Source organism: Loxodonta africana, chromosome 26 (genome assembly GCF_030014295.1).
Source record: "Loxodonta africana isolate mLoxAfr1 chromosome 26, mLoxAfr1.hap2, whole genome shotgun sequence".
NCBI lineage: Eukaryota > Metazoa > Chordata > Mammalia > Proboscidea > Elephantidae > Loxodonta > Loxodonta africana.
The window spans coordinates 6,780,031-6,804,459 of record NC_087367.1 but is presented as its reverse complement, the minus strand read 5'-3'; the positions used below and the strand labels follow the sequence as shown (position 1 = coordinate 6,804,459).

The following is a 24,429-nucleotide window of genomic DNA, read 5'->3' as shown; positions in this document are numbered from 1 at the left end:
CTGGTTTAATGGCTAATAAGGAGCCCTGGTGCTGCAGTGGTGAAGAGTTCAGCTGTTAACCAAAAGGTTGGCAGTGCAAATCCACCAGCCACTCCTTGGAAACCCTATGGAGCAATTATACTCTGTCCCATAGGGTCACTATGAGTCAGAATCAACCTGATGACAATGGATTTGGTTTTTTTTTTTTTTTAAATGGCTAATAATCACAAGTGTCTTTTCATGTGTTTGTTGGCCACTTGAATGTCCTCTTTAGCGAAGTGTCTGTTCATGTCCTTTGCCCATTTTTTACTTGGGTTGTTTGTCCTTTTGTTGTTGAGTTGTTGACATTTTCCATACATTTTACAGATTAGACATTTATCGGAGGAGTCATTTCCCAAGATTTTTTTCCTAGTCTGTAGGTTGTCTTTTTACTCTTTTGATAAAATCTTTTGATGAGCTTAAGTATTTAATTTTTATAAAGTCCCAGTTATCTAATTTGTATTCTGCTGTTCATGCATTTATAGTTGTAATTGATAGGTTTTATTATTTTGTTTTTTAATAATAGGTCCCATTCTATGTTTTCTACCAAGAACTTTATAGTTTTGGGTTTAACTTTTAGGTCTTTGATCCATTCAATTTTTGTTATAAGTACTTTTTGAGTCCCATTTAAAAAATTAAAAAAAAAAAAGTTTTGCCTACTTCAAATTCATGAAAATATATCACCATGTTTACCTTTTACATTTAGTTCCATGATCCATCTCGAATTATTTTTTATGTATGGTATGAAACTGAGGGGCATGGCTCATTTTTTCCCTTATATAGATATGCAACTGTCATGCACATTTATTGAAAAGACCATCCTTTCCCCCCAGTGAACTGGAGTGGTTGCTTTTGTTATAATTCAAGTGACCATATATATGTAAATCTCTTTCTGGATTCTTTATTCTGTCTCATTGGTCTATTTATCTATTCTTGTGTGAATATTACACTGTTTAAATTATTGTGGCTTTACAGTAAATCTTGATTATCTACTATTTTAAGTGATCCAACTTGGTTCTTCTTCAAGACCGTCTTCGATATTCTAAATCATTTGTATTTCTACACTAAACTTAGAGTCAGTTTGTTGATTTCTACAGAAATATCTGCGCGATTTGCATTGGGACTGCATTAAATCTATACCTCGATTTTGTAATAATAATAATGACATCTTAACAGTACTGAGTATTTTAATTCATTAATGTGATATCTCTCTCCATTTATGTGTATTTTCATTAATATTTTGTAATTTTAGTGTAATTTTATTGTTGAGATCTGGCACATCTTTCATTAGGTTTGTCCAAAATATTACATTTTCTTATGGTATTGTTTTATTTTATTTTCATTTGCTCAAGCTAACAAAACAGAAATATAATTGGTTTTATATATTGACTTCATTACAGTGACCTTGCTAAATTTGCCTTATTTATTTTCTAAAGTTTTTTTTGTGTGTGGTAAAATACATGTAACAAAAAATTTGCCATCTTCACCGTTTTTAAGTGTACAATTCAGTGACATTAACTATATTCATCATGTTGTGCAACCACCACCCCTAGAGTTTTTCATCACTCTAAACAGAAATTCAGTACCCCTTAAGCAATAACTTCCCATTTCCCCTTCCCACCCACCTCTGGTAACCACGAATAAACTCTGGTCGCTACACATTTGCCTATTCTCGCTATTTCACTTAACTTCAGGTCATACAATATTTGTCCTTTTGTGTCTGGTTTATCTCAGCATGTTTTCAAGGTTCATCCATGGCACAGTATGTATCAGAACTTCTCTTTATGGCTGAATAATAGTCCATAGTATGTATATACAACATTGTGTTTATCTGTTCACCCATTGAGGGACAGTGGGGTTGTTTCTACATTGGCTATTGTAAATAATGCTGCAAGGAACATTGGTGTACAAGTACCTGTTTATGTTTCTGCTTTCAATTTTTTTGGATATACGTAGGAGTAGAAATGCTGGGTCATATGGTAATTGTTTAGTTTTTTGAGGAACTGTCAAACTGTTTTCCACAGTGGTTGCACCATTTTACATTCCTACCAGCAATGCATGAGGGTACTGACTTCTTTGTCAATAATTGTTATATTCTATTTTTCTGATAATAACCATTCTAGGAGGTGTGAAGTCATATCTCATTGTGGTTTTAAGCTAATTTCACTTATTAACTCTAAAATGTGACAGTAGATTCCTTTGAATTTTCTGTGTACACAATCAAGTAATCTGTGGATTAAAACACATTTATTTCTTCATTTCTAATCTCTGTATTTAACTCTTTTTCATACTTTATTGCAATAGTTAGGATCTTCAGTATGCTGAATGGAAGTCGTGCAGTAGGTATCCTGTCTTGATCCTAATCCAAGACACAAAGCACCGAAAATTTCACCATTAAGTATGGTGGTAGTTGTAGGTTTTTATAGATACAATTTATCAACTTAAGAAAGCACCCTTCTATTTCTAGTTTGCTTTAAGTTTTTATCATAGATAGGTGTTGAATGCTTTTTCTTCATCTATTGAGCTGGTAATATGGTTTTTCACTTTTATTGCTAAACTTGTAAATAACTTTGATTTTCATATGTCAAACCAGGCTTGCATTCCCTCAATCAATCCCATCTTGGTCATAATGCATTGTTCTTTTTATATATTGATGGATGCAATTTATCAATATTTTCTGTAGAATTTTTGCATCTAAGTTTATGAGTAATATTAGGTTGTAATTTTCTTTCCTCATAAATTCTTGTCAGATTTTAATATCATGGCTATGCTGGAAAGTGTTCCCACTTTATTCTTTGAAAGAGCTTCCCTAAGATTGGTATTATTTCTTCGTTAAGTATGTGAAAAAATTCACCAACGAAGCTACCTAGGCAGGAGTATTCTTTGTGAGAAAAATTTAAATTATGAATTCAATTTCTTTTACATATAGAGGTGTTCAGATTTCAATTTCCTCTTAGTTTGGGGGTGTTGTTTTTCAGATGATTTGTACATTTCATCAAAAGTTGTCAAATTTATTGGAATAAAGCTGTTGGCTTTTTTAACAGCAGATGTATTTGTAGTGTTGTTCTCTCGTTTATTCCTGAAATTGCAAATTTGTGTTTTCTCCTCTCTTCTTATCCAGTCTTGCTAGGAAGTCATCAACTTTATTAATCTTTTCAGAAAACAAAACTTTTGCCTTTACTGATTTATCTCTAGTGTATGTGTTCTATTTCATTGATTTCTTTCACCTTTATTATTTTCCTCCTTCTACTTTCTTTGAGTTTTATCTTCTAGCTTCTTGAGATGGACGTTTAGTTCACTGGCTTCAATCTTTGCTTTCGAATACACACATTGAAAGTTTTGTATTTCCCTCTACACACTGCTTTAGTGGCATTTCACACTTTGATAGCTCATCTTTTCATTTTCATTCAAAATATTTTCTTATTTTCATTTCAATTTCTTCTTTGATCCATAGTCATTTGTAAGGATGCTATATTAATTTCAAAACATTTGTAGATTTTCTAGCTATGTTTTTTCATTGTTTTCCAGGAGATATTTATACATTCTGGATACTAGTTCTGTGTTGGTTATATGTGTGATAAAAATCTCCTCCCTCTCTATGGAATGCCTTCTCACTTTTTTGGTGTTTTCTGATGAAGTTTTTATCTTAATACAGTGAGATTTATCAATCTTTTATTTTATAGAGATTTTAGTATGTTCTTTAGGAAGTTCTTCAACATCCACAGTTACAAAAATACACTATAGCATATCATCCCAGAGATTCACAGTTTTGCCCGTTACATATAGCTCTTGAAGCTACCTGGAATTGATTTTGCGTATGACGTGAAGTAGAGGTCCAATGCAATTTTTTCCCCAATGGGGTAACTTTTTCCAAATTGCCTAACTGTCACAAGCGCATTTACGGAATAGTCTGCTCTTTAGTTACTTATCTACAGTGTACTCACTGTCATACACCAAATGTGGATGTACTGGTATGTTGCTGGGCTTTTCATTCTGTTTGGTCAGTCCAGTTGTCTTATCAGCACACCAATATCACACTCTCATAATTATAATTGTCCATATCTGATGTTGCAAGTCCTTCCACTTTATTCTTCTTTAAGAATCAGTTTATTGAGCTCCATTTTTAAAATATCCTGTTGGAATTTTTGTTGAAATTGCACTGAACCTCTTGAGAAAAGAGAACATATTCATAATGTGTAATTTTCAAATTCATGCACATGTTATATCTCTCCACTTATTTATGTCTTTCAATAAGGTTTTATAATTTTATCCATAGAGGTCATGCACATCTCTTCTAAGCTTTATTGCTAGGAAATTCGTATTTCTTATTCTATTGTAAACAGTACCTTTCTCCTTATTTTTAATTTTGTTGCTAATATGTAGAAATGCAACTGATTATTATATATTAATTTTATTTCTGGCAACCTTTATTAACTCATGAATTGAGGCTAAATTTTATGAAATGCTTTTCCTGCATTTATTGGAAAGGCCATATAAATTTTAATGCTAATTCATAAAGCAAATTTGGATCCCAAGATAAACCCAGTTTGGTCAAGATGCATGATTATGAGTGTTATGGGCTGCTGTCATTGAGTGAAAGGGACCTGGTGGCACAATAGTTAAGCACTCAGCTGCTAACCAAAAGGTTGGTAGTTCAAACCTACCCAGAGGCTCTGCAGAAGAAAGACCTAGCCATTTGCTCCCACAAAGATTACAGCCTAGAAAAACCCTAAGGGACAGTTCTACTCTGCATGTGGGCTTGCTATGGGTCAAAAATAGACTCAACAGCACCTAACAACATCATAATTGGGTGCGCTATGTTCTGTTTAGGATTTTTGCATCTGTGCTCAGAAGTGACATAGGGTTTCATTTTCTGTTTTCACACTGCTCTTTCAAAGTTATGCTAAATTCAAACACAGGAGGAGAACATTTCTTCCTTTCCTGTTCTCTGAAAATCTTGGGGTGAGATTTGAATCATATTTCCTTAAATATTTGAAATATTTCTTACTGAAGCCATCTCTACTTGGAATTTCATTTATGGAAAATTTTAAATTTCTGCTTCTTTTAATGCTTTTTAAGGCTATTATGGTTTCTTTTTCCTTTAGTCAGTGTTGGTAAAATGTATTTTTACCAAGTTTGCCCATTTCACATAAATTTTCAAATTTGTGTTCATTAAATTGTTAATGCTACTCAAATTTTTTAAATGTATGCAGCAGGCAAAATCTTCTATCCTGATATTTGTTGCTATTTTTTTTTTTTTCTTGATCAATTTTGCTGAGATTTGTCAATCTTATTAATCTTTTCAAAGAATTGGTTTGGGGCTTTTCTACCTTTATTGTAGCTTAATTTCTATTTAATTTGTTTTTAATCTTAATCATTTCTTTCCTTTTACTTTTTCTTTAGGTTTGCTTTGCTGTTCTTTTTCTAACTTTAAACTTTTTTGACACTACATGAATCTTAGAACACTTTAACTTCATCTACCACCCTACCAATTTTGTTATCATTGTCATGTATTTTAATTTTTTGAATAATCATTGTTGCCCTATCAAGTTAGAATTTACTTATATTCATCTACACATTTATAATTTTCTTTCCTTTTCATTCTTGCTTCTCAGACCTCCCATATGGGGTCACCGTCCTTCTGCCTGAAGTACACACTTCGGAAACATCTTTACTGTTATCTGCTGGTAGCAAACATTGCCTGAAAATCTCTTTATTTTGGTCTCCTTCTTGAAATCATTTTCATTGTAAATAACATTCTAATTTGGTAGTTATTTTCATCCAGCTCAATGAATATTGTTTCACCATATTCTGGCTTTCTGTTGTTGCCTCTGAGAACGTGTCTTAAGCGCTCCTTTCTATGGCTACTTTGGAAACCCTGGTGTCATAGTGGTTAAGAGTTTGGCTGCTAATCAAAAGGTGGGCAGTTCAAATTCACCAGGTGCTCCTTGTAAAGCCTATGGGGCAGTTCTACTCTGTCCTGTAGGGTCACTATGAGTGGGTACTGACTGGACAGTAATGGCTTTGGTTTTTCAGTTTATGGCTATTTTCATGAACTATCTTTGACAATTTATGATGAATCCAGTTGAATACGTCTTAATATTTATCATGTTTGGGATCTTTTTGACGTCTTCAATCTGTGAATGGATATCTTTCACCAATTCTAGAAATTTCTCAGCAAATAGTCTCTCTCAAATATTATCTCTTCTTTTACAGCTGTGACTAAACATATTAATATGACTTCCTCACTCTATCCTTCATGTCTTCTTTTATACTAGCTTTATGAAGATACAGTTCACAGGCCATAAAATTTACCCTTTTAAAGTATACAATTTGGTGGTTTTTTAGTATATTCACGGAGTTGTGCACTATCACCACTAATTCTAGAACACTTAATTGCCCCCAAATTCCTTACTCATTAATAGTCGCTCACTAGCGCCCTCTCCCCGTCAGTAATCTACTTTCTGTCTCTGGATTTGTCTATTTCGACTATTTCATATGAACGGAATTACACGATGTGCTCTTCTGTGTCTGGCTCCTCTCACTTAGCATAATGTTTTCAAGGTTTAGCCACACAGCACGTAGCATGTATCAGTATCTCATTCCTTTTTATGCCCAAATAATATTCCATTGTACAGATGAGGCATGTTTTGTTTATCCAGTCACCAGTTCGTGGACATTGTGTTGTCTCCACTTTTTTGGCTATTATGAATAATGCTGCTACCCTTTCTCTCTCTTAACCCCTTTCATAATTTGTCTCTCTGAAGTCACGAAATCTCTCTTCAATTGTAGCTTATCTGCAGTTAATTCGGTCCACTGAGTATTTTTGTTGTTATTCTATCTTGTTTCTAGATTGTTCAAATGGTAGGTTACCTTTAATAGTTTCCTGCCCCTAAAGTCCTTTTTAAGATTGCCTTTTACTTCTTTAAACATAGTAAACAGTTATTTTACAATCCGTCTGATAACTCCACTATCTGAAATCTGTTTATTTTTGCTACGTGCTGTTTCCACTGGTTGCTACTCATGATGCCACATTTCCTTGTATGCTAAGCTATTGTTTACTGTGAAATGCTTCGAGGCCTAGGATGTAAGGGGCTCCAGGAGGATCCGCATTTGCTTTGCCATGTGGCTGAGGAAAATGACAGCCGGGAGCTCTTTAAGTCACAAGCTTCAGTTATTAAACACGGTCTAGGAGTTGTGAATATGGCTGGAAATCCACAAAGGGACCCAGTTATCGCTAGAACTTCTCAGGGATGGTATTTTGCTGTTGTTGCTATTGTTTCTCTTCTTCTGCTGAGCAAAGGCAATTTTCCATGCAGTCCTCTATGGTGGGGTGGTTCATCCAACATAATGGGTGTAGCTCTTAACGACCCCAGCTTTGCAGCTTTACATGGAGAAGGTTCTGCAGCAGACTCCACACCTTGAGCAGATCCTGGGGTTTGTCTTTTGCTCCCCATGCCACAGCAAAAGCTGAAGCTCATGGGCACTAGATTTGATAAATGTCCTCAGGGCCAAAGCGGCTTTAGTGTTCTGCTCATCTTTTGTTTTCTACTAGATTTTGCCCTGATAACTTATTATCTCATCAGGTTTCTGATGCTCTTGAAAGAAAATTTTTTATAATGTTTTATGTTACATTTTTCCCCAGTTGGAGGGTCTGTCGCAGCACCTAGCCAGCCATATTACCAGATACAGAGATGAACCTTTGCATAATTTTCTAAGTTGATTTGGAATTATCCATAAAAATGATTTACCCATCATTTACCAAATAGAACACTGAGAAAACATGAGACTATTCAACAAGAGTAAGCATTTTATTCTCTTAGTAAGTTACTTACTTTTGTACACATACTTCGATGTGCCTCCAATTACTTAAAAATTAATTTTTTTACTTGAAACATATTAAATATATATATATGTATTAATATACCAAAAAAAAAAAAAAAATCTGCTGCCATCGAGTCGATTCCAACTCATAGTGACCCTATAAGACAGAGTAGAACTGTCCCACAGGATTTCCAAGGAGCTGCTGGTCGATTAGAACTGCCAACATTTTGGTTAGAGCTGAGCTCTTAACGACTGCACCATCAGCGCCCCATAGTAATTTCAAATTGGTAGGAGAGGATAACATAGAAAAATGGCTTTAAAATGAAATTTAAATGTTAAAAAACCTGAGAAACAGTAGTTATAATTATGCTGGGTAGCTGATATAATCAAGTAGCAATGATCACTTTTTGGGCTAACTACTAACATACTTACTTTGCTTCAAGTTGGACTATTCTCTTCCTGTGATATACCAATGCTGTGGGCTCTGCTGCCAAAACTTTAAGTTTTCCGTGAAGACAAAACGCAGTGCTCTGGCCTTTCTTCACCGACTCAATAAAGGCATCATATTCTCTTTTGATTGAAGTGAGAATGGATTTGTATGCAGTGACATACTCTATTACCTGAAATACGATTTTTCTGCCTATGGTACTGAATATTTTTCTAATAAATTATGGATCAAAAGCCTTGCAAATAGCAGTACAGATTACCTTAAAATAAAGCATGACAAGCAATTAGAAGTTTAAAAATTTGAACTTGCATTTGGCAACCTCAGATACGACTGAGCACTAAACAGTACTTATTGAACACAGGCTCTTTGCGATTATAGTACTTGTGAGTTTAAATATGAGACAAACAAAATAAGAACACAGTTCTGCTCTTCTTGGTATGCGCGTATCCATCACATGATGTCAGTTAAAACCAACACCAGGTCTAGTTTCCTCTATTGTGGATGTCTTAAATATAATTACATACCTTCCGTCACTCCTTCCAAATCCAGTCTATGACTTCATTCCGACCTCAAAATCCTGGATCTCCTTTCACTTCCCTGATCTTCTAACCCATCAGCTTGTACCAATCAATAGCCTCAACCCCTAAATCGCATTTCTATTCTCAAGACGTCAAATGAACTGCGGAAAACCTCCTCCTCACTATATTCTCACGCTTCCCAGTAGTGTTTACACACGGAATATCACTGAAGGGTAACAGTGGGTGCCTGCAGAGAGGGAAGGAAACTAGAGCCCACGGTGAAACAGACCTGACTTTCCATTGTGCACTCTTCTTTATTGGCTTTTTGTTGTTGTTGTTAATCTTGTGTATGCATAACCCATGCAAAAATAAGTAATTAAGAAATATTACATATTTATTTATTTTACAAATCAAGTCAGTCTCTCATACCGAAAGTTATACACACCTTGCTAGGTACTCCTGGCTGCTTTCCCCCTAATGAGACGGCACAAGAAATATTTTTACATGTGCTTTTTTTAAACCAAAACGTTACAAATATAAACAAGTAATTTATGGTTTCCAAATTCTGCTCAGCTCAATAGAATTTCAGAAGGGATCAAAGTTCTTAGGGAATAGGTGTGATTTAATCCATAATTTTTCCTGAAAGCTGTAATTATGCTTTTTGCTCCTATTATCTTTAGCCCTCCTGGTGTCCCTGGCTGGTTTACTGTTAGCTAAACAATACCTAGAAAAAGTTACTCAGGAAGACTTCTGGTCTGTCAAGAAACAGTACAAGCAGATTATTGATCAGTGTCAAGTACCAGAATAGGATATATGCGTAGGAGATAATGTTTTTTTTTCTGATACAGCCTTACTACCCACCTATCTACCCAAACCAGGAGGACTACGAACCAGAAACCTTTCACAAAACAGAGATCATCAATCTGTGGTCTCCCAATCTAAACACCCTGCTGCTTCTGGACACCCTCCATTCTACACACCCCAGTCATGGGTTCTAACATTCCAAGACAACTCAGACACATTAATGGATGGACAATAGACTTCTAGTGACACTACGATCAGCTCCCATGTCTGTCTGCTAACATAAGCAGGTTTCAGAAGAATCCTTTTATGGAAACCCTTAAGGATACACAGAAAATATATTAGAGAATGCAAACTGGCAGGCCACAGGTAGAATACTGCTGGTAGTTTTGACTGACTCACAAAATGTTTTAAAAGTTTAGGAATTTCACACCCCCAAAAATCACATTTCTGTCTTCTCTTGAAAACTCTAAAATATCTACCAATATGGAGCCCTCATCCCTTAATGTCAATTAGTTGCTGAAGCTTAAAACTGGGTTGGTTCTTCATTTTGCCACCGTCCCCACCATTCCTTATTCTCTTACAGCCAGCCCACTTCACTCTTTTATATTGCCTTCTAGGCCTCTGCAGGCATTCATGTTTGAGACCCCTGTATTAAGGCTTCCATTAAACCCAAGAAAATCATGGATATACTTACCAAGTACAGGGGTCTGAGGGAGAAAAGGGATAGTATCCATTCCACCTCAACTCTCATGTATGGATCTGGCCTATTTGTACAACATGCTACCAGGAATACAAAGGGTCAGTCACTTTCAAGAGCAAGTTGCCTCCATAATTCACCCATCTCTAGAGCACCTGACTCTTCCTAGCTTTTGTCATCTTTGCTCACTAAGTCCTTGGCTCTCCCTACCATACCCATTACTCCTGGTATACGAGTCTTCTCAGGCCCTCCTTGCTTTGATTCCAGCATGTTTCTCCAAGTCTAACTCTTTCTTTCTCTTTAAAATCTGGTTGAGCCCCTGCTTTTCTTTTGGGTATATACCTAGGATACGATAATTCTGTTTAACTTTTCTGAGGAACCGCAAACCAAACCCTCTATCTTTGATTTTCAACACAATTTGGCATTTGTCCTCTGGTTACAAGAATCCAGATATGCAAATTGATACTTTCATCTTCTGCCCAGCTAGATCCTCCTACGAGTGAAGGAATATCAGACAAGGAAGTCATTAATAGATTATTAACACATGCTCGAATAACATGAAAATGGAAGAAGAGATTACCTGTTATTGAAAAGCTAGAAGAAAAGTTTCTCTAAGTACCAAATGATTTCTACGTTGGATCCCTTCTCAGTCCTGAAGGATAGGATTCTTTAATACATGCAAATCTTGGGGGTGGGGAGCAGGGAGAAAAGGAACATGGACTACGTTGTTGTTAGGTGTCGCTAAGTCAATTTCGACCCATAGTGACCCTATGTGACACAGTAGAACTGCTATAGGGTCTTCTAGGCCGTAATCTTTACACCGGAGACCTGGGGGCACAGTGGTTAAGAGCTCTGCTGCTAACCAAAAGGTCAGCAGTTTGAATACACCAGCCACGTCTTGAAAACCCTTTGGGGCAGTTCTACTCTGTTCTATAGGGTCAGCATGAGTCAGGATTGACTCAACAGCAACGGGTTTGGCCTTTTTATTCTTAATCTTTACAGGAGCAGATTGCCATGTCTTTCTCCTGTGGAGCTGCTAGGTGGACTCGAATCACCAAACTTCCAGTGGCATCCGAGTGCTTCACCATTGCACTACCAGGGCTCCTTCACATGTTCTATAGATGTAGACATTATTTATTTAATCCCACGTCTTTTCTCTAAGAATTAAATTTACCAACATCACCCCCAAAAGGACTTCACTATATCTATCGTAACTCAAAGTAGGCAACTCTTCACGTAAGAAAAATTCTGAAAAATGTCAGCACTTTAGCACACACGGATAAGCATGTCACAGTTGTGACAGCCTTCCTTGGCTGATTTCACACAAGCAGAACCTTGGCATAACTCTTGATAGTTTGGGGACCTAGTCAAGATACTGCCTTTATTTAAATACGCATCTAAGACATTCCTTATTTGCTAAAACATCAAGAAGCAATAGCACTGATCATAACAATACATGAAATGAAGCTAACCTGTCAATGTACCAATCCTAAAAGACAGATTTCCTGGACTGTTTCTCTGTTTCATACTCTGGTGCATCAACCGTTGTGATTCCACTGGCAGTCACGTGCTGTTACGTTCTGCTCACTTTCCCTGAGAGTGAGACACTACTTTTTTATTCAGAGGGGAAATAAAACTCATCCTGTGTAATGATTAAAAATTAAACTAGACTCAGTTCCTATTTTGCCTGTGGCTATTTTACTTGACACCAACGGTTTACAGAAGTTGTAAGGTAAGTAATTACTTCCTCGAGGCAAGGAAGAAAGGACACTGATACTACTTCCTTTCTGTCAGAGCATCTTCTGAGGCAGTTAAAAAAGTGAGTGAAAAGTAGGGTAGGCTGGTAAACTGCAAGCATTTAAAGGACCAATATACATTTCTAAAACTTTCTAAAAAAAACCCAAACCTACTGCCTTAAAGTTGATTCTGACTCACAGCGACCCTGTAGGGCAGGGTAGAACTGCCCCATAGGGTTTCCAAGGCTGTAATCTTTACGGAAGCAGACTGCCACATCTTTCTCCTGCGGGGAGGCTGGTGGGTTTGAATCGCCAACCTTTCGGTTAGCAGCCAAGCACTTAACCACTGTGCCACCAGGTCTCCCTCAAAAGACTCATTAACCTCCTTCAGAAAATTCATTAAGAGTTTTGTCGTCATTGTTAGGTATCATTAAGTTGACTCCGACTCATAGAGACCCTATAGGACAGAGCAGAACTGCCCCATAGGGTTTCCAAGGAGTGGCTGGTGGATCCAAAGTGCTGACCTTTTGGTTAGCTGCCAAGTTCTTAACCACTGCGCTGTCAGGCTCCATATTAACAGTCTAGTAATATAAATCCAGCATCTCATTTCCCCATTCATCCCTTTCTGTCAAATTGGATGAGCTTTTCAAAATTCACAACTGGAATATGGTCAACGAAGCAGTAAGCAGTGTTCCCAAGGCCGGAATACTACTTGTCAGGATAAACCACTTCTACCCACATGAACGCTCCATTGTCTTAAGAACATATGATACCTTATCAAAAACGTTTCGGTATATGATGTAATATTCGTCAGCAGGTCCTTCCTCATTACAGCCCACTCTGCTCGTTTCTGTGGTGATGTATCTTTGCATACTTTCCAAAAATTCCCTGTCACTTCTACTAATGATAGGTGGGAGAACCGCATTTTTATTTATTTCTTGGGATGACATACGTCACAGTCTGCACACTTGTTCACCAGAGGAAAGTTAAATCTTGACCTGTTTTTGCAACAAAGCCCATACTTTGATAGGCCTGAAAGAAAAAGAAAAAAGACCACCAATTAATCTAAAGCTTTAACAACACTAAGCTGAATATTGATCTAAACTTATGCAGTGGATCGCTCTCTGAAATATCAATCTATGAATTAAAAAGTCTCTGCTGTTCTACTTTCACATGTTACACGTGTAGCACAGAAATACCAAACATCGCCCTCAGTCAGTAAATCGAACCGAACACGTTGCCGTCGAGTTGATTCCGACTCATAGGGTTTCCAAGGAGCACCTGGTGGATTCGAACTGCTGACCTTTTGGTTAGCAGCTGTAGCACTTAACCACTATGCCACCAGGGTTTCCCCAGTCAGTAAAGAGGTCTTCTATTACCAACCAAGTTCAAGTTCCCTTTTGTGTATCATACAACTGGATGGCTTATTAGGTTTAACTTAACACTTTCTAAAGTTTAGTATTTTGTTTATTTCATTTGGGACACAAGTTTCTGAGTCTCTTCATGATACAAACAAGACAAATATCTCTCCACTCCAGTGCCTGCCTGCCCAGTCACGGTCACCCAGCACACGGTGGCTATAAATGATTAAGAAATTAATTATTTCTCATTGTGGTGAATACACGCACACCAAAATATTCACCGGCACCACCACCTCCACATTTGCAATCCAACGGCGTCAGTAACGTTTTTCCTGTTGTGCCACCATTATCCCTAACTTTTTGCAAAATATTCTACCACCATTAATATAAACTCAGTGCCCAGCAAACAAAAATGGAATTTTTATGATAAACTTTAATTCTCATCTTTAATAGGAAAGTACAACAGAAAAGTAAAAGGTCAGAACTTCTGCAAAAATTCATCCACCAATGATGTCAAACATAACAAGCAAGACTTTTTTACTTGAAAAAGTACACTTTTCAAGAAACTACATTACAGAGCTCTTTTGGAAGAAGCATGATGCAACTGGCCTTACCTATGTTAGATGGTTCCTAAAATCTTCACATACCCACCGAACAGAACCCCTGGCTGGCTTAAAAATGTCTGGTGATGCAAAATGTTTTACCTTTGTGGGGGCGGGGGGGATAAAATATACATAAAAATTGATCATTTTAACCATTTTTAAGTGTACAATTCAGTGACATTAATTACATTGATCATGTTGTCAACCGTCGCCAATGCCACAGTCATCTAGTGCTGCTATAACAGAAACACCACATGTGGATGGCTTTAACAAACAGAAATTTATTCTCTCACAGTTTAGGAGCCTAGAAGTCCGAATTCAGGGCGCTGGCTCTAGGGGAAGGCTTTCTCTGTTGGTTCTTTGGGGAGGGTCCTTGTCGCTCAGCTTGCTTCCTGGATCCTTGAAGACTGTGGCTTGGCATCACCCTTCCTCCATCTCTCCTCTGCTTGCTTGTTTAATCTCTTTCATATCTCAAGAGACTGACTCAAAATATACCCTGCACTAATCCTGCCTCATTAAAATAACAAAGACAATGCACTCCCAAATGAGATTATAACCACATGTATGGAGGTTAGGATTTACAACGCATATTTTTGGGGGACATAATTCGATCCATAACAACCACTATTTATTTCCAGAAGCTTGTATCACTCCAAACAGAAACTCAGTATCCCTTAGGCAATACCCCCCCATGACCCTCACCCCCAAACCCCTGTAACTACTAATAAACTTTTGTCTCATACATTTGCTTATGCTAGGAATTTCACATAAGTGAACCCGTTGCCGTTGAGTCGATTCCAGCTCCTGGCGACCCTACAGGACAGAGCAAAACTGCCCCCATAGTTTCCAAGGAGCACCTGGTGGATTCAAACTGCTGACCTTTCGGTTCACAGCCGTAGGTCTTAACCACTACACCACCTGGGTTTCCTCACATAAGTGGGATCATACAGCCTGTCTTTTTGCGTCCGACATTTCACTTAGCAAAACGTTTTCAAGGTTCATCCGTGTTGCAGCATGTACAGAACTGCTACTTCATTTCTCTTACTGGCTGAAAAATATTCTATTTTAGGGATGCCACATTTTGTTTACTTACTCATCTGTTGATGGACAATTGGGTTTTCCCACGTGTGGCTATTGTGAATAACGCAAGGGACACTGCTGTACAACACTTTAACTTTTTCCCTCTGACTACAGGAGTATATAATTATGGCGTGACATTGGGAAACTATAAACCAAAGAAAATTAATTAAAAAAAAAACTAAAATGATCCAGAGTCCAATCATTTAAAGATAATCACTATTAGTATTGTGGTATATTTCCTTCCAATCTTTATAAGGGTCAAACCCCATATTTAGTTTTGCATTCTAGTTTTTATTCACTTAATATTAAAAGCACTTTTCCATGTTGTTAAATATTTTCCAAAAACATGATTTCTAATGATCGCATAGTCTTCCATGGCATGATACACCATAATTTATTTAATCATTCCCCCACAGTTGGACATCTTCACCATTACAAATGATACTGTGATGAATAACCATCTAATTTTACCACGTTTGGGTAACATAACTGCTATCTGGTTTATCTAAAATAACACATCTGGCCTGTAAATACTGCACATGGGCCATATATATGGAGAGAGCAAAATAATTTCAAAGTTAAAAAAAAAAAATTAGTTTTATGTCAATAAAATGAATTGTAAAAAGTCAATTTATAAATAAACATAAATTCCTACAAAGTAATAGCCTGTAAATGAATCAACGGTTTTCCCAAATGAGAAATTGGTTTGTTCATTCATTTACTGATCCAGTATTTACTGAATGCCTACTAAGTGCACGGCACTGGGTTAGGGATTCAGCAATAAATTAAGGGTAAAGTCTTAGGCTCCTTGGACCTTACAATCTAATAGGGGAGAAAGACTACGTACAAATAAATAATGCAATTTTAGATAGTAAAAGATAAAAATCAAAGGAGGAAGGAATGGCTGAGATCCTTGTAGACTAAATAGTGATATCTGAACACCCGTGGCTTCCTACAACCCTTCAGATTAAATTCCTTCACTTAGCCTACTAAAATTCAAGTTTCTTTATGTGGCCTTTAGGACCCAGTGACCTTTTTTTTTCTCTCTAACCAAATCTAGCCTTTACGACTCGATAGCACTATAAAAAAAAATAATTCTCTCCATACCCTCAGGCCCACTCCCATGAACTTGCTCTCTTACCTTAGGGTCTTGCGTAACTCCCTCCCCCATCTGCATTCCAAGGAGCCCTGGTGGCACACTGGTTAAGCGCTCAGCTGCTAACTGAAAGATCAGTGGTTTGAACCCACCAGCCACTTCATGAGAAAAGATGTGCCTATCTGCTTCCATAAAGATTACAGCCTTGGAAACCCTATGGAGCAGTTCTACTCTGTTCTATAGGGTTGCTATGAGGTGGAATCGACACAAAGGCAATGGGTTTTGGTTCAGTATCTGCATTCCTTTTCTCCACTCCCGCCCCTCCCCTAAATACCACACGCATATACCACTATCTTCGCTTGGCTTTTCCTCATTCCTCCGATCTCAATTTACACTGCTCCAGGAAAGGTGCCCCGGAATCCCTTCAACTCGGTCAGGTGCCACTGCCATGTTCTCACGTGATACTACGTACCTGTCCTAGCACGGCGTCATCAGTCAATCACATTGTGTTGTAGACTTTCTGTTTATATTCTCTGTCTCCCCTGTCAGGCTGTACGTTTAACAAGGTTGGGAACCAAAATGTTCTTGTTCCTTGTTATATTTCCAGCACATGGTGCAGTTTCTGGCACAGTGGGAACTCAAAGAAATATTTGCTGAATGATCAACAATCACCAAGCGATAATCTGGTCTGCTCAGAAGACACCAGGCTTGTGGTACCCTCAAACCAGAACACAGCTAAAGTTCCTTAGTACCTACAGAATGCCCCTGGGTTACCCAAGCCAACCAAGATTACCACTCATTCCTTCATTCATATTAAACACTGAGGGGTACAGACAAAACAAGTCACAGGGTCCCCAGTCGGGTCTAGTGGATCTAGTTACGGAGCCATTTCTATGAGGTGGAGAAGGCAGTGTGATGGATAGAAGTGGGCGCAGTGGGCGACAGGAGACCAGGTGGGCATCTCATTGGTCTTTGGAGAGAGGGCCAGGAAACATCAAGGAAAACATGGAGCAGAACAACACTGAGGGTGTTCTGCACGTAAGCTGTGCTGCCTTCATTTATTCAACAAATATTTTTGGAGCATCTCCTGTGTGTCTGACACTACTCTAGACACTGGAGATACAGCACTGAACCAAACAAAGGTCCTCACCTCACAGGTTACAACCGAGGAGAGGGAGAGAGCGAGAGAGGCAACGCACAAGTGAAAACATAGCAGGGAAAATGGGGGTATGCTGTATGGAGAAAAAGAAGCCAGAGTATGGGCGATAGAGAGTAAGGAAAGAGAGAGGGTGCTGGAAAGGCCTCACTGATAAGGTGACTTTCCACAGAGATTTGAAAAAAAGCAAGCCACATAGATACCTGGGAGAGAAGAGTAGTCTTGGCAGAGAGAGCCCCAAGTCCAAAGGCATTGAGGCAGGAGAGCATGTCAGAGGAACAGCAAAAAGGCCAGTAGGGCTAGGAAAGAATGAGAAGGTGAGAGGAGAAAGAAGCCCGGAAAGATAGCTCCCAGACCATTTAGGATTTAGGGCCTTGATGACAGCCCCACCAGTAGCCCATGGAGCCCCTTTGTGCAGGTAAGGAAAAGGTGCTTCTTTCTCTGAGCAGGCTTGGCAACAGAAGTAACAGGCTGGATTATGGCCCTGCTCACTCCACTGCTGGAGTGACAGCCTGGCTTATCAGAATTGAGACTTTACTACGAGTAAAATAACAAGTCATTGGAGGGCTGTGGCAGAGGAGTGACATTAGCTGACTTAAAAATCGTTCTCTCTGCTCTATGGAGAATAGACGAGAGTCAAAACTGAAATTATTACCAGGCTATGGCAATAACCCCGGCAAGATGATGGTGGTTCAAATCAGCAGAGTAGCAGTGAAGATGGTGAGAAGTACTTCACATATATTTTGAAAATAAAAGCCAACAAGATTTGCTGAGGGATTAGATGTAGGGTACGAGAGAGGAAGAGGTCTTTCACAGCAGATTTGCCCAATGCAAATATGTATTTGTATGTACTGCCCATATATCCATGTATATAGCCAAGCACACAGAGGGCACAGTAATGAAAACATCTTAGCCACAACCAAACACCTTGAGGGACTGAGTCACTTGGCTTGAGGGCTTAGGACCACAGTCTCAGGGGACATCTAGGTCAACTGGCATAACAGAGTCCATAAAGACAATGTTCTATACCCTGCTTCGGTGAGTAACATCGGGGGTCTTAAAAGTTTGTGATGGTCATCTAGGATACAAGCAACTATTGATCTCTTCCCGTCCAGAGCAAAGAAGACTGAAGAAAATCAAAGACTCAAGGAAACAATCTGTCCAAAGGACTAACGAACTACATGAACCATAGCCTCCACTAGCCTGAGACCAGAAGAACTAGATGGTGCCCAGCTACTTGTACCAAGTGCTCTGATCGGGATCACAATAGAAGGCCTTGAACAGAGTGAGAGAGAAATGTAGAACAAAATTCAAATTCATGAAAAATATCAGACTTATTGGCCTGATAGAGACTGGTGGAACCCCTGAGACCATGGCCCTCAGATACCCTTCAAAACTGGAACAGAACCCACTCTCAGAGATCACTTTCAGCCAAACAACGGGCTTATCGAGTGAACAGTAACACCAGTGAGAAACACACTCCTCAGAACAATCAACCATATGAAACCAAAAGGGAAGCATCTGCCCCAAAACAAAGTTCAGAAGACAGGAAGGGGCAGGATAGATGGGCGAATGGAAACAGGGAACCCAGGGAGGAATAGGGTAGAATGCTGTCACATTGACAGGACTGCAACCAATGTCATGAAACAAAATGTGTATAAACTGTTGAACGGGAAACTAATTTGCTCTGTAAACTGTCACCCAAACCACAAGAAAATACTTAAAAAAAGAAAAAAGCAACATGTAAAAAGGGGAAGAGCCAAACCACATAATTTTCAATTTAAAATTTCAATTTAAAAAACCAAAGAGCTTCAAAGTAGGGCAGCTTTAAATCCCTCTAATTCGTATTAGATTACGTATTTTTCTTCTTTTTAGGGAGCTATGTATCAAATAAGGAAACCCTGGTGGCGCAGTGGTTAAGTGCTATGGCCGCTAACCAAAAGGTTGGCAGTTCGAATCCACCAGGCGCTCCTTGGAAACTCTACGGGGCAGTTCTACTCTGTCCTATAGGGTCGCTATGAGTCGTAATCGACTCGATGGCAGTGGATTGGGTTTGGTTTTTTGGTATGTATTAAATAAAGAAATGCAGGCCTGAAATAAGGGTCCCAAAAAAAAGTGTTTCAAAGAAGGAGGACGTGAACAATGTGTCTAATGCTGCTGATAGATCAGATAATATGAAATGACCATTGAACAACATGGAGGTCATTAACGACCATAACAAGAGCCCTTTCACTGGAATAGTGGGGACAAAAGCCTGACAGGAGTGGCTCTGAAAGTCAACTGAAGGGGAAAAAATGGAGACAAGGAGTATAAATAACTCTTTCAAAGAGTTTTGTTGTAAAGGTGGAGACTAGTTGGTGGACCAGGGGATGAAGGGGTTACAGGAGAGGGAATGGATTTTCCCTAAGTGCCATAGCATGAGCATCTAAGTCAGGGACTTCAATTAGGTCAGTATTATCAAAGTATAAAGTGAGGAATGGGGTTTGGTACATTAGGCTGTCAGGGAGGCAGAAGCCGAATGTCATACTAAGGAACTCGGACTTCACCACTCACGCGGAGGCTAGCTGGTAAAGTATCCGAAGTAGAATAAAGACACGATCATTCTCTGCTTTTTAGAATGAATATTCTGAAGGCAATAATGACGGTAGGTTGGAAAGGAGAAAAGACTGGAGAGTAGGTAGGATGTGGATACTGGACTCCTCCAGGAGAGAATTAAGGAGGGCCTGAACTAGGGTCTCTAGGGTCGCTATGAGTCGGAATCGACTGGATGGCAATGGGTTTGGTTTTTGTTTTTGAACTAGGCAGTTCGGATCCACCCAGAGACGCCCAGAAGGAAGGCCTGGCACTCTTCAGACAGTACACTTCTACTCTGAAACACATAGGGTCGCCATGAACTAGGGATGATGTGAAGACGGCAGAGGACGGAGACAAAGAGAAGACATTAAAAGGCTCACTAGGCAGGGCTCGGTCTCGGTGGTCTGCTGAGTGGAGAAAGGACAGGGCAAGGGCTGACTCCCTTCCAACCGGCCGGCCCTGCCGGGAGACCACCCACACCCTCCAAGAGCTTCTCCTGCCGCGCGCGCCCCGCTGCACCTCTCCCGGCGTCCAGCCTCGGACATTGGACAGCGAAACCACCATCCCGCAGGGGTCTTTCCTCTGAGGCTTCACTGTAAAATCCGAAAATTCCTGAGATCTTCAACACATTAAACCGTTCCACACAGAAGAACAGTGAGAATTCAGGCCAGGAGACCTGGGGGGTTGAAGGCGGGGTGGGGCCGAATGGCAAGAAGCAGACAAACCCGAGTTCTTTGTTTGTTTTTGTTTAGGATTTCGCCTGTTCCTGAGCTTGCCTGGAGTTTCCACAGGGACCCACTTCTCTCGGGGGCCCGAGGTGAGCTTAGGTGATTGCTGATCCCGCCCTCACCGGCGCTGAAAGGGAGTGACGGCCACTCTCGCGCCCCAGACCCTCGCCTGCCTCCTGACCTCCCTCCTGGACACTTCTGGCCCCGACCCACTTCCTCCGAACCTCGGCCCTTCTCCCGTCCTGCCCGCCTCACCTGCTGCCCTTCCTCCAACCAGACTCCAGCCCCTGGAGACAGTAACTAGGGAGCCCGGGGTGTGGAACTGCATCTTGGGACGAGTAGTCCTGGTCGGAAGGAAGCCGCAGAAAACTACAGCTCCCAGAATCCATTTCCACTTCCTCCCCTTTCCTCACCCCACCTCCCTCGGCTCCGCCCCCTGTAAAGCCCCTCCCAGCCACATCGACTATATAGGAAAACGCCTTTTAAGTGCATTTTTTTAAAGTTGTTTAAATCTGCTATTTCGAGACCATCCCGAAGGTTAAGGTGAGAGCTCCGTCGAGGCAGGGGGAGAAGGGCGGTCCCGACCCGGCCCGGCACTCGGCTGGACGGCCGCTGGGGCTGCAGTCAGGCGTTCGGTGTGGCCGCCTAAGCGGGGGCCTTGCGCGGGGGCGCCGGGAAACCCCGTGGCCGGCGCGCAGCCTTCCTTTCCGAGCCGCCATCTGCGCCGAGTTCGTCTCCCGGGCGGCGCTGCCCTGTGTCCCCGGTCTAGGCCGGCTGTTCCTTTCCCTCGCACTCAGGTGGGACCGCCGCCAAGATGCAGATCTTCGTGAAGACCCTGACGGGGAAGACCATCACCCTGGAGGTGCGGCCCGGGTGGCGGGGAAGGCGCGGCCGGGGAGGGCCTGCTGGGTTCCGGGCCCGGCCGGGCCGCCTTAACGTCTGGCTTCCGAGTTTGTTCTTGACGTGGTTGGCGTCCCGAGCGGGTCCCTGCGCGGCGGGGGCGGGGGACGGGGTGGGGACGGGGGCCCCGCGTGGGGGCGAGGACGGGGGGACAGGGTGGGGACGGGGACCCCGCGAGGACGTGGGGACGTGGGGGGACGGGGGGCCCCGCGTGGGCGCGAGGACGTGGGGGGAGGGGGGACGGGGTGGGGACGGGGGGCCCGCGTGGGGGCGAGGACGGGGGGACACGGTGGGGACGGGGACCCCGCGAGGACGTGGGGACGGGGGACGAGGTGGGGACGGGGACCCCGCGTGGGCGCGAGGACGTGGGGGGACGGGGGACGCGGCGGGGACGGGGGACGCGGCGAGGACGGGGGGACAGGGTGGGGACGGGGACCCCGCGTGGGCGCGAGGACGTGGGGGGACGGGGGACGCGGTGGGGACGGGGGTCCCCGCGTGGCCGCGAGGACGTGCGGCCGGGGGGGCGGTGTGCGGGCGTATGGGGGACCTCGGAGCTTGCCCCCAGGCTCCGTGATCGTCACACTGGCGCTTTTAACTCCCAGGTTGAGCCCTCGGATACGATAGAAAACGTGAAGGCCAAGATCCAGGATAAGGAAGGCAAGCGCTGTTTTGTCGGCTATCTGGGGAGCTTTGCGGGTGGAGACCTCAGTCTCCCTCGGGGGGTTCCAGAGCGGGTGCTGTGGGGAGAAGCCGCGCCGAGCAGGCCAAGGACTTGGGGAGCAGCGCTGAGGACAAACGGAAAAAGCGTGGCGCCCAGCCGCTTGGGTGCAGTCCTCGCGTGGCATTTCCTCTGCGAATTCGGACAAGTTATTTAACTTTCTAAAACTCGTCCTCCTCTGTAAAGCCGGGGTTATTGGAACATCACCATTAAGTGTTGTCACTGAGGTTAAACGAGAAAAATGTGTAAACGTTTAAGACTATGCTTAGCTCGTAGTATAGCTTGGTGATCACTATTAGTAAAACTCAGTTGACACACAGGATGATTATTTTGTAAATCTTTGGTAGATTGCTTCTACCGTTTTAAATTTTCCCCCTCATTTAGGGATTCCTCCTGACCAGCAGAGGTTGATCTTTGCTGGCAAGCAACTGGAAGATGGACGTACCTTGTCTGACTACAACATTCAAAAGGTGCGTTGAGGTAAAGAGTAGTCGTTAAGAGTAAATACGAAACATTTACTTTGAATTTTGACATGCAAAAATGGAGAGGATAGTATAAGGAACCTATTACTTCAGTTACCAACATGTCAGATTGTGTTCATTTAGCCTCCTTTCCACCCTGCTATTTTAAAATAAATCCCCTACATCGTTTCGTTGGTAAATATTTCTGCTCTGTACCTCTAAACAAGATGAATCCAAACCCATTGCTCTTGGGCCAATTCTGATTAATAGCGACCCTATAGGACAGAGTAGAATTGCCCCATAGGTTTTGCAGGGAGTGGCTGAAGGATTGGAAATGCTGACTTTCTAGTTAGCAGGCGAACTCAACCACTGTGCCATTGACGCTAATTTTTAAAAACAATCTCTGTACTATTTCTTAATTAATAATCCAGTCAGTGTTCATCTTTTCTTTGCTATATGTGTTTCTTTTCATCTTTAACTATTCTTTCCGGTTTTTAGTCTATAGAACCTGGTCTATATACCAGCTGCATCTCCCTATCAACCAGGAACTTGCTTAAAAAAATTGAGTTCTCACCTGTGCCCTGAGTCAGAATCTTCATTTTAACAAGGTTCCCAGGTGACTCCTACACTGACATTTGAGAAACACTCCTGTAGTTTCTCACTTTCTGGATTTTGATGATTGCATCCCATGGTGTCCTGTAATGTGTTCTTTAATTTCCGTGTAGTTAAGAATCAGATCACCTTCTCCGTCATGTATTTTCTGTTGCTTCCAGTTAGAAGAGGAATGGTGCTTGGTTGTTGATGCAGCATGACCATTCATGTAATCTTTCAAAAACCTGTTTTCTGGTTCATCCTCTTTTCCATTGACAGGAGTCCACTCTTCATCTTGTCTTGAGACTTCGTGGTGGTGCTAAGAAAAGAAAGAAGAAGTCTTACACTACTCCCAAGAAGAATAAGCATAAGAGAAAGAAGGTTAAGCTGGCTGTCCTAAAATACTACAAGGTGAGCCACTTCCGGGTGTTGACAGATGATACGCAAAGCCTTGGCTTATTTGGAAACTTAACCTTCGTAGTAACTTAGATCTTTCATGGAGTAATTGCACTTGAACATCCAATATTACCTACTTTTGCTTAAATGAGCTTTTTCTGAAATGAGAATTAAAAAAAAAAGTTCAGTGTAAATGTCTTGATTTCAAGCCTTGTACAATGTAAAAGTTTCTGTATGGCATTTGAAAGAGCTCTCCTAATGAGGTTCAACTTGGCTGCATTTTCCAGCCTGGGTTACTGAGTTAGAAATCAGATCTGGGTTCAGGTTTTTAGCTCTGCCACTTGCAAAGCAGGGACTTTAATGTGTAAACATTGCTGGACCTGTGAATTCTTTTGTTCAGGTTCTGGTGTTTTAGTTTGTGAGCACTAAAGTTATACCAGTATTGTGTAATCAGAGGATTAAGTATTCTGAGTCGCTTCAACTAAAAACTTAGGAATGTGTTATAAAATTATCTCACAGCAAGTTTGTGTTTTCAGGTGGATGAGAATGGCAAAATCAGTCGGCTTCGTCGGGAGTGCCCTTCAGATGAGTGTGGTGCTGGGGTTTTTATGGCCAGCCACTTCGATAGACATTACTGTGGCAAGTGTTGTCTGACCTATTGCTTCAACAAACCAGAAGACAAGTAATTGTGGATGGGTTAATAAAAGACATGAACTAACAC

The 24,429-nt window shown here is 41.1% G+C and overlaps 2 protein-coding genes across 15 annotated transcripts in view; one reads left to right on the top strand and one right to left on the bottom strand.

Moving 5' to 3' along the window:
* Window positions 1–21,098, bottom strand: part of CLHC1 (clathrin heavy chain linker domain containing 1) — a 54,878-nt gene extending 33,780 nt beyond the window's left edge. For 3 of the 14 annotated variants that reach the window (XM_064277066.1, XM_064277072.1, XM_064277070.1), the window contains exons 1-3: window positions 20,898–21,001; window positions 12,819–13,077; window positions 8,275–8,462 (exon numbers count right to left, since the gene is read on the bottom strand). In XM_064277066.1, the coding sequence (XP_064133136.1) occupies window positions 8,275–8,462; window positions 12,819–12,995 (365 nt within the window). In that variant the 5' untranslated portion in view covers window positions 12,996–13,077; window positions 20,898–21,001. The other 11 variants (XM_064277078.1, XM_064277079.1, XM_064277068.1 and 8 more) reach the window with 10 other exon arrangements.
* A 242-nt stretch (window positions 21,099–21,340) lies between these two features.
* On the top strand, window positions 21,341–24,428 carry RPS27A (ribosomal protein S27a). The gene is made up of 5 exons (XM_064277081.1): window positions 21,341–21,504; window positions 22,145–22,199; window positions 22,645–22,730; window positions 23,592–23,723; window positions 24,245–24,428. The coding sequence occupies exons 1-5, from the start codon at window positions 21,457–21,459 to the stop codon at window positions 24,392–24,394; spliced, it is 471 nt and encodes a 156-aa protein (XP_064133151.1). The 5' UTR covers window positions 21,341–21,456; the 3' UTR covers window positions 24,395–24,428.
* Window position 24,429: the final 1 nt, after the last annotated feature.